Consider the following 9630-nt stretch of genomic DNA (forward strand, 5'->3'; position numbering starts at 1 on the left):
CCTAGTTACCAGCTGCTCCCTGCTGTTCCCGTAACCCCTGTGAGGATGTCAGTCACAGCACTTAGGGCACAGCGTGGATGTCCCTATCTCCCACCATTCTCCCTCCCTCCCTAGACCCTCACCCATCGAGCACAGTGCCTGACACAGAGGCATCCAGTGAACATCTGCTGTGAGTGAAGATCACGGCTATGGATGCAGCAGCCCTGGGGGCTGAGCCCCGGCCCAAGTGGAGAGGCAGGCACTGAATCTGCAACTGCCTGGGCCCCAGCACTGCACACAGCACACCAGAGATTGGGGCCATCAAACCACAGAGCAGAAAGATGATAGGCCATCTCTCTTGTCTCCTCATTCCCCTGTCTCTTCAGATCTGAGTCCAGGATTCCCAGAAAAGCTGTAGGGCCCCACTCATGCCCTAAGGTTGGACTTTTTTTTTTTTTTTTTTTAAGACAGAGTCATACTCTGTTGCCCAGGCTAGAGTGCCATGGCATCAGCCTAGCTCACAGCAACCTCAAACTCCTGGACTCAAGCATTCCTCCTGCCTCAGCCTTCTGAGTAGCTAGAACTACAGGCATGCACCACCATGCCCAGCTAACATTTTCTATATATTTTTAGTTGTCCAGCTAATTTCTTTCTACTTTTAGTAGAGATGGGGTCTCTCTTTCGCTCAGGCTGGCCTTTAACTCCTAACCTCAAGCGATCCTCCCGCCTCGGCCTCCAGTGTGCCAGGATTACAGGCGTGAGCCATCGCACCCAGCCAAGGTTGGACTTTTGAGGGCCTGAATTGGGACAAAGTTTTTTTACTGAGTCTTTGTTTTTTGAAAGTTTATCTAAAGAATAGAGATGTGTTCCCTGAGGAGGCCTATCTGGAAGAGAATGGTCTGGAGACACCAAATGGCTCTGTCTGCTGTACCAAGTGCACTCAGGCTCAGCAGGAGAGGCACCTTCTCTCTCTCCCCTTCTTCTGTTACCTGGAGAGTCACCTACTTCGTGCATCCACCCTTACCAACAGCTGTCATCATCATCAGATCTCCCTGGTAGAATGTCCATAGGGAAGGCATGTGTGAATGAATGGACAAGAGCATCTTGACCTTGACGTTATATTTCTCACTGTAGTTGAGTTCATGGGCATTTTGGTCCCTGTGGGCCTGGTCAGCGAGTCTGCCACAGAGAGGTGGGGCCACTGCGGATGTGCTGACAAAGCATATTTCCAGACCTGACGTGCTGAGCATGACTTTCCGGAGATGACCCAAGTTGCCCAGGGAAAAGCTCGGTGGTGAAATAATGGGCCTGAGAGCCAGTCTGGAAGGATTCAAATCCTGCTTCTGTCACTTTCTGTGTAACCTCGGGCAAGTTATTTAACTTCCTCATGGTTTTGTGTTCTAATCAGAAAATGATATTAAAGTACACACCATATAGGGTTGTTACAAGGATTAAATAGGCTGCCAAGTGTAAAGGTCTTAGAATAAAGCTAGCACAAGTTAGTCTTCATTAAATGGCAGTAATTGTCATTATAACCTATGGGGCCTATTTCTCCAGATGACACAGACCCCAGAGTAATGAAGTTTTTCCTGGAGCTTCCTTGCATGGGCGGGGTGGGTAAGGTAAGAGTCTGAGCAGCCATGCCCCGCACTCTACGAGAAGACGGCATGCTTTAGCAACGGGGTCCCCGCAGTGGGGGAAGCCCTAATTTGTAGCATCTGCCAATGTCCACGGTGTCCATAGCCTCCATGCCTATTTCAACTGGATCACAAAATTCCTGAAAATTGAACAGTTGTACCACTGGACCTGGAATCTCAGCTGATCTGTAGTGAGCACAGGAAAACTTGCCTTGGAATAGAGGGACTGAGAGAAAGTGGAGAAGGGGGTCATCCTGTCTTGGCAAGAAAATGGGCCTTCTCTCGACTCAGCGGTGTTCCCCAAAGTGCAGTTCATAGGCCATTTGCCATGTTTAGGGTGTTGGTAAAAATAAGTTCCCGGGCCTCGCTGGATCTATGAAAGAATCCCAGAAGGGGGGCCAGGAATGATCTTTAAATAAATTGCTCAGGTGATCATGAGGTTTGAGAAGTGCTAGGTTAGGGGATATCTAACCAGTCCAAGAAGTCAGAATAGGCCACAGACAAATGTAAGTTCTGCAGAATCTCTGCATGCTGCAGTCCATTACCAATAGTGAAGAGTTAGAAACCCGGCCTAAGGGCACACTGAGATGGTTCTAGATGAGGAAAGTGACCATGGACTAGTTACGTCAGTTTTCTCTCTGGTCCAGCCATGTTTAGGGCAAACTTTGTGGTCAGTATGCAAAGGCCCTGCCCAGCGCAGAGCACAGCTCTCTGTGGGGACTTTGCAGAGCTCCTGGGTGCAGAGAGAGTGGGAGCTCTGCAGGTTTCCCCGTTGGAGGAAGGTGAGCTGCACCTCATTAAGGAGGAGCAAATCCCCACACAGATACATCTGTGCTCCCAAATATGTGCATTGCCCCATTCAGCATCCCAGACTCTGTGGCTCTAACAACTTAAATAATTTTTATTACAAAAGAAGAAAAGACCAAAATACCTCCCAAATTCTCCCATGGGATTCCCCCTCCGTGCCAATAAATAAGGTGGGGGAGACTGACCGGAGGAGGAGGCGGGGGTCATGGTTCAGCAGAAAAGGGAGCTTAGCCTGGGTGGAGGGGACAAGAACACCCAGTCCCAGGCCCCAGGGTCACATTGGCCAGAACACAGAGCTCTGTCTGCTGACAGCAACAGTCTCTGAATGCATGTCTTGAGGAGTGTGGCTGGGGAGGACGGTCATACCTCAGGATGGCCAGGACGCTGCCCCACCCTGTGGCCTTCTTGGTTGTGGGCAACGTTGAGTCCAGCCAGCTCCCCACTGGCTCCCAGGGAATCTAGCAGCATCGTCTGAGGTGCGAGCCCACCTAACGGGGGCCTAATGCAGGTGGCATGGCCTCTCCGTCAGGGGAGGCAGCATGTGAAAACTGTGGCGAGAGCTGGCTGGGTTGGGAGCCTCCATGCCAGCCTCACGGTCTCTAGGACAGAAGGACAGATCACTACCCCTCACCAGCTCAGCCTGTAGCTCTATCACTACACCAAGATGGGGTGCGGGACACTGGTGTTGCCCAGTCAAGTGTCAATGGCATATCTCCATGGCGGAGGAGATGGCAGGAACCAGTGCCCACAGCTCAGGTCCCTTCCAGGCCCAGCACCCTCCTGGCTGGCAGGCCTCTGGGCCAAGTATGGCAGTTCCGGGAGGGCAGTGGTGGGGTCCTTTCAGCTCCCTGCCCCAGACATGCCCAGCGGGTGGAAGCTGCCCTCTTCTAGCAAGAGACGCCCCAGGCGGTAGAGCAGCTGGGGGTACCAGTGCACCCCCTCACCTGGGGTCCAGCTGCCCCATGCCAAGTTGTGAAACAGTCGCAGGGGCCAGAAGACCAACTGAGCCAGCTGGTGGTCAGCCACGGCTGCAAAGCAGGAAGCCACCACGTCCTCTACCACCAGAGTTCCGTGCCTCGTGAGTGGGGCATACGCCCCCAGGGCCACGTGCGTGGAGACAGCTGCCACTCGAGCAGGCTGAAGGCCTGGCACCCCGGCCACCAGCACATACTGGCCAGGCTGCACGTGGCTGGCAAATGTGGCCCGGAAGCGGGCTGCTGGCTCTGTGTGATTGTCAGCCGTAAAGAGCAGGTGGGCGGGTGTGAGTGCCAGGCGACGAGGGGGGTCCTGCGTCTCGATGACCTGGAAGGCCCTCAGCTTGTTGGGCTCGCGGTCCAGGAAAATGAGCACGTCACTGAAGGTGGGGTTCCCGTCCTCCCCCATGGCCAGCACCCGGTCTCCTGGCCGCACGGCTGACAAGGCCACACGTGCCCCACTCTCCAGGCGCACCTGGGCTCCAGCAGGGAAGCAGCCACCTGTCTTGGCTGCGGCCGAGTGCTCTGTGGGAAGAAGGGACATGAAGGTGTTACTACAGCAGAGCTGACACCTCTAGCCACAGCGTCCCTCCCCTGGCCAGCCAGCCCAGCCAGAGCTCCTGTTGCTCCCAGAGAGGCCCCCATCACCACATCCTGGCCCGGCTTCCACCTCCCATGCAGGCTTGAGCCCGCCCCCAAGCCCATGTGATCTCCTGCCCCCTTCTCCCCAGCCCAATCCTGTGCCAATGATGGGAGCACACTGGTGTTCTAAGAGCCAGTGGGGGAGAGAAAAAGGACCCTCCCGAAGCCCAGCGGATGCCCCTCATCTGTTCACACCCTGACAATGCTGTGGAAAAGTGAGAGGCCAGGGCTCAGCTGAGCCAGGCGGTGGTCGGCTGTGATGTGACACCAGGAACGCTGCAGTCTCGTGGACAGGGGAAGCTGCTTAGCTCCTCTGGGGTCTAGATGTCCTGTATTTGTCCTCGCCCCTTGCTCAGAGGCTTCTAAAACATGGCCCTCTCAGACTGACACCCCAAGTTCTGTGCCAGAGCTGGCCCTTTGAGTCCATGGAAGTGAGAGGAGAGCCAGTCCATGGGGCGAATACAGACTCCTGGGGCAGCCTTCGAGTGAGCAGTCGGGTCAGGGTTGGATTGGGGGGAGGACACAGTCATCATCTTCACTTCATGTGCTGGGTTCTTGTGCAGGGACAGCACACAGTGGCATCAGCAGGGAGGATGGGGAACAGTGTTTAGGGGTTAGGACCAAAGAATGGAATGGCCACCCCGGGAGCCAGCCCTGGGCCAGTATTCGCAGAATCAGGGTGGATGGGACTTGAGGTGGACACATTTGGCAGGGGACGTGCTAAGTGGAGGGGTCAGGCTGTGGCTGTGGGTCAGGGTGGGATCACCTCTGGAGCCCAGCCAGGATCAAGAATACCAAAATGTGGGCCTGGGCTCAGTGTGCTGGGTCTGTGCATGGGACAACTACACGGTGCCAGTGTGGAGGGCTCAGCCCGCAGCCAGGTGGGGCCATGCTGGGATCCACACAGGAAGCATTCGAAGTACCCATGGCTGGGTTCAGTGTAGGTAACAGGGACACTGACAAGACTTGAGGGAGGGGCGAGGCCCCAGTGCCTGCCACTTCTGATCAACAAGGCGGCCGATCTGGGAAAATCCACTTTATTGAGTCCACTTTGTTTATTCTGGCTCTCGTGGTCGGCTTTGGCCCAAAATGTCCAGCTTCATGGCTCTGGGGGGAGAGGATGGGGACGCCTGCGCCCCAGGGAAGCCTGACCTGCAGCTGGGTGGTGGGTTCTGAACCTCTGGGCTCCTGATCAGTCCTGCTGGTGTCTGGACACACCCTGGCCCCTGTCCCACCACCCTCCTTGTTCTGCACCAGGCTGGGTGGGGAGGCATGTCTGTCAGCCTGGCTTCCTCCATCTGTCCAGCTTGCTCTGTCTTGCACCTCCTGTGGCAGGTCTGGACTGTGGACGGCCAGGTCAGCACCCAGCCGCACTGGGACAGGGCTCTATCTCCCTAGGCTCCCCCATGGCACTACCGGGGGTGGGATGAGCAGGCAGTCATGAGCAGCCCCGGGGAATTCCACCGACGTCCTCTTCCCCGGGGTCCCTGCCTCCATCCCTGGGCGGGCCTCTTCACCTTCTTGGCCCCAGGGGGCACTGTGCCGCCTGCCCATGCCCTGCGGCCCCGGCCCCGGGCCCAGCCCCCTGGCGGCGGCTCACCGGACTTGACGGAGCAATGCACGTGGGCCTTCGACTCGTAATACACCCAGTCGAAGCCGGCCTCCACTGCCAAGCGTGCCAGCAGTCCATATTTATTGCGGTCGCGGTCCGACGTGGTGATGTCCACAGCGCGGCCCTCATAGTGCAGGGACTCCTCCGAGTGGTGGCCGTCCTCATCCCAGCCCTCAGTCACCCGCAGCTTCACACCAGGCCACTGGTTCATCACCGAGATGGCCAGAGAGTTCAGGCGGTCCTTGCAACGCTGTGAGAGGAATGTGCGTGAAATTAGGGGGAGGAGCCGGCTCCCGTGCAGGTGCAGACGCTGCCTCCCCATGAACTGTCCCACCGCACCCACTGGAGTTGGAAAACCGGGGAGGATGCTCTGTCCCTTTCCCTTAGGAACAGAGGGCCCTAAAGAGCTCCCTCCCATTCTAGCATCCAGCGGCTCCCAGGGATGGGGACCGCATGGTGGCGCCAGAAATCTGGAGGGCGCATGCAGGCGCGCACCCTCGGGGTGCCTGCCCTTCTCTGATAGGTGATCCCCTTCTCTCCTGTGTTCTCTCTTCCCAGCTCTGGGTATCGGTCCCCACACTCATAGGGCTCTGCCTTTTGCTACCCCTTTTGAGTGCCCCGTCCCTCTGTCTCGCCAAAGCCCGGAGGCAGGAGGTGGTCGGGGAGCCGACCGCCTACGGTTGGCCTGCTAGGCGTGCAAGGCTCGAGGTGCCCAGTAGGTGTCACCGCAGCCTCAGGGCTGAGGCCTGGAACGACCGGCTCTGGAGGCGCGGCAGGTGCAGAGCGCCCCAGCAGCGTCAGGAGGAGGGGTGTGGTGTGTTGGAGGGGAATCCCAGGCCTGCTTGGATCCCTCTAGCGCCACAGAGCGTTTCTGCTGGGTCCTTCTGATGATCCCAAACCAGCACGCAACCCCACCCGCACCCTAGATAACGCAGCCCAGGAACTAGTAGGCTAGTGCTCAGGCCCGCCCGATGGGGGGCGACGCAAGACACGCTGTTGGTTGACAATCCCAGAGCCCTCAGCACCTCCGCGCCAGTGGGCCGCCCCTGTACTGGAAGGGACAGGAGAAACTGAGCTTCTGATCTCTGGGAGCCAACTCCAGGATCCTCCTCACTTGGAGGTGGGGTAGAACCGCGCCCTGGGGGAAGGTCAAAAGGGGACCATCCATGATTGCTGCCTCCCGGTGTGTCTGGGTCCTGAGAGCCCAGGGGATCACGCAGCTGACTGGGGGAAGGGGAAGCAGGGGCCGGGGCCTTGGCCTGCAATGGAGGCGCCCTACCACCAGTCCTTGACTCTGAGGTGCTAGGCGCCGCCAAATGTGGGCAGCCGATGTCTCAAGCTACCCCCACTTGCGGAGCCCGGGCCCCACAGACCCTTGGACTCGGCCTCCCAGGAGCCAAAAGCGGCTACAACTCAAAGCCGGGCCGGTCCTTCCCGGCGCAGCATGGCTGGGGGCGCTCACTGCGCGGGGAGGGAGCTCCGCCTGCTCCTTCCTGGCCCATGCCGCCAGGCTTCTAGCCCCCCACCTAAGTCCGCCCCGCGGGCCCGGCTCCCCGCCCCTCTCTCCCACACCGCCCCCCCTTCGGGTCCAGAGCCCGGGCGTGCGCTGTCAATGATTGCCCAGCCCGTGGCCCGGATCCTTATCTGCATTCCTCGGCGCCCGGCCCGGCCCGGCCACCAGCCAACCTTCGGCCCCGACACCAGCCGGCCAGCCCCGGCGCCAGGGCGCATGCTGAGGGCCGTGGTCTAGCTGCTCTTCCTCAAGGATCTAGAAAGCCAGATGCCTGCTTGCGCGGGGAAGCCTCGGGAGACCCCAGTGGAAGGGGGCGTAGGTCTCTCGAAGACCCGGCTGCAGGGAAGGAAGTTTGCGCCCCTACCCTTGGGCGGAGTGCGCGGGTATTGCTCCAAGCCTGCAGAGACTAGCTTCAGCCCTGTTCCCTGCCTTCCTCGGGCATCCCAGCCCCTCCTTTCCACTCCTTCCTGTCCCTCCACTAAGTCCAGGGATCCCCTAAGCTCAGCCCTAGAGCCCGAAGGACCCGGTACCCCACCCTTTAACCGCAGCCGCGCCGCTCAGCTCTCTGGACAGACGTGTGGGCTCGCTCCGCGGGTTCCCTTTCCCACCTCCGCCTCCCTACTTAGCTCTTCCTTGCCGTTCCTTAACCCCAGACCCAGCTGGGACACTGCTCCAAGAGAGGGCAGCGCATGGAACCAGGAGCGCAGCGGGGTAGGAAAAGCCGTGGGGCGCGCAGCTCCCAGAGCTTCTTCGCCTCAGGGACGCAGAATGGCTTCAAAATGAAGGGGGCACAGCTGTGCAGTTTATGCCAGGAGGGACTGCGTGGGTCCCGAAGGCAAAGGAGGCAGCCGGATCGAGGTACCTCCGGTGCCGTGTTTGGCCTGAGCTGCCAACACTCTGGGGCAGAGGGGCCGCCGCCAACCTGCTGGGCTGTGGCTTGGCAGCGGGAAGCTCTTCTCTAAATCTCCGGAGGGCTCGGGATGCCGACACTGCCGCCGGGACCCCTAGCCGGCCCATCTTGGGCAGGAGACAGCCGGGCTTGGCGAGAGGGGCAGGTGCCAGGGGGCGTGCCAGGCAGTCCAGTAAAGGTGCTGGGGGGCGGGTAGGGCCGGGCAGGTGGCGGTGCTTCGGCGGCAGCGCGCTGGGAGAGCGGATCGCGCTCACCTGGGTCATGAGGCGGTCGGCGCCTGTGTTCTCCTCGTCTTTGAAGATGATGTCAGGATTGTAGTTGGGGGTGAGTTCCTTGAAGCGCTCGGAGCTGCGCGCGATCTTGCCTTCATAGCGCCCGCTGGCGCCCAGGGTCTTCTCGGGCACGTTGGGGCTGAACTGCTTGTAGGCGAGCGGCACGAGTTTGCGCGGCGGCCGCCGGCGGCTGCCCACCACCCGGCCCGGCCCGCAACCCCGTGCCGCCGGCACCACCAGCAGCAGCAGGAGCAGACAGAACCGCAGTCGGGGCCGGAGCCGGGCGGGAGACATGGCCAGGGAGCCCGGGAAAGCGGCGGGCGAGGGCGCCTGGTGGGCTGATGGGTAGGCGGGTCGACGGGAGCGCTGCAGGGAATCAGGCGTCTGGGTGGCTCTGGGGGGCTCCAGGCGGGGGCGCCATGGGCGGCGCGGCGCGGCGCAGGGCCAGCGGGACTCAGGTGCGGGGCGGGGGCCTGGGGCCCTGGCTGGTGGCGGCGCGCTGTCCCCCTCGGCGCCTCGACTCTGAGCTGACGAGCTCGCCGGCCGCCAATAAATAGGCCGGCCCGTTTGTTTTGGCAACGCGGCGGCGGCGGGGCTGCGGGCGGCGGGGCTGCGGGCCGCCGGGCTGGGCTGGGCTGGCCGGGCCGGCGGGCTGCAGGGCTCCGCGGTTAGCACCCCGGCCCGGCGGTCAGGCGGCTCGGGCGGAGCGGGAGCTGCTGCCGTCTGCGGCGCAGCCCGGGGCCGAGTGAGAGGGGAAATGGAAGAGATCCGGGCTCGGGCCCCGCGCAGACCGCACCCTACCCATGTCCCTGCCTCCTGTGCGCTCGACAGCGAACCTGCAGCAAGGGCAGCACAGCCTCCTCCCCCTCGGGCGGGCGGCCCCGGCACTAGCCAGCCCTCGTCCCGCTCGCTCCTCAGCCGCGCGTCCGCCCGCCCGCTGCCCTCTGCGCCCCCTGCACTGCCTGAGTTTGCCCTCCCCGCCCGGACGCGCCCCACCCCGCCCTGGCCTCGCCTACCGGCTCCTCGCGGCTCCGGGGTGCCCCGCCAGGCGCAAACCTCCCGGACAGGAGCTGCCACCCCCACGGAGACCGCAACCCACGGCGCGGCCGGACGCGAGGGGCGGGGGGTAGTGGCCGGACCGCACAGCCGCCTACGGTGTCCCCTGCGAGGAAGCAAACCCAAAAGGCTGCTCATAACCTGGCGCCGGACCCTAGCCCAGGCAGCGCGCCCTCTCCGCCTGGTGGAGCTGGGTTCTGTACCAACCCGGTGCACATCCCACGGCCT

The 9630-nt window shown here is 61.3% G+C and overlaps 1 protein-coding gene across 1 annotated transcript; it reads right to left on the reverse strand.

Moving 5' to 3' along the window:
* Positions 1-2497: 2497 nt before the first annotated feature.
* IHH (Indian hedgehog signaling molecule) lies at positions 2498-8759 on the reverse strand. The gene is made up of 3 exons (XM_012740314.3): positions 8329-8759; positions 5640-5901; positions 2498-3922 (listed from the first exon to the last, which is right to left on the reverse strand). The coding sequence occupies exons 1-3, from the start codon at positions 8638-8640 to the stop codon at positions 3264-3266; spliced, it is 1233 nt and encodes a 410-aa protein (XP_012595768.1). The 5' UTR covers positions 8641-8759; the 3' UTR covers positions 2498-3263.
* Positions 8760-9630: the final 871 nt, after the last annotated feature.

This window comes from Microcebus murinus, chromosome 8 (assembly GCF_040939455.1).
Source record: "Microcebus murinus isolate Inina chromosome 8, M.murinus_Inina_mat1.0, whole genome shotgun sequence".
NCBI classification, from domain to species: domain Eukaryota; kingdom Metazoa; phylum Chordata; class Mammalia; order Primates; family Cheirogaleidae; genus Microcebus; species Microcebus murinus.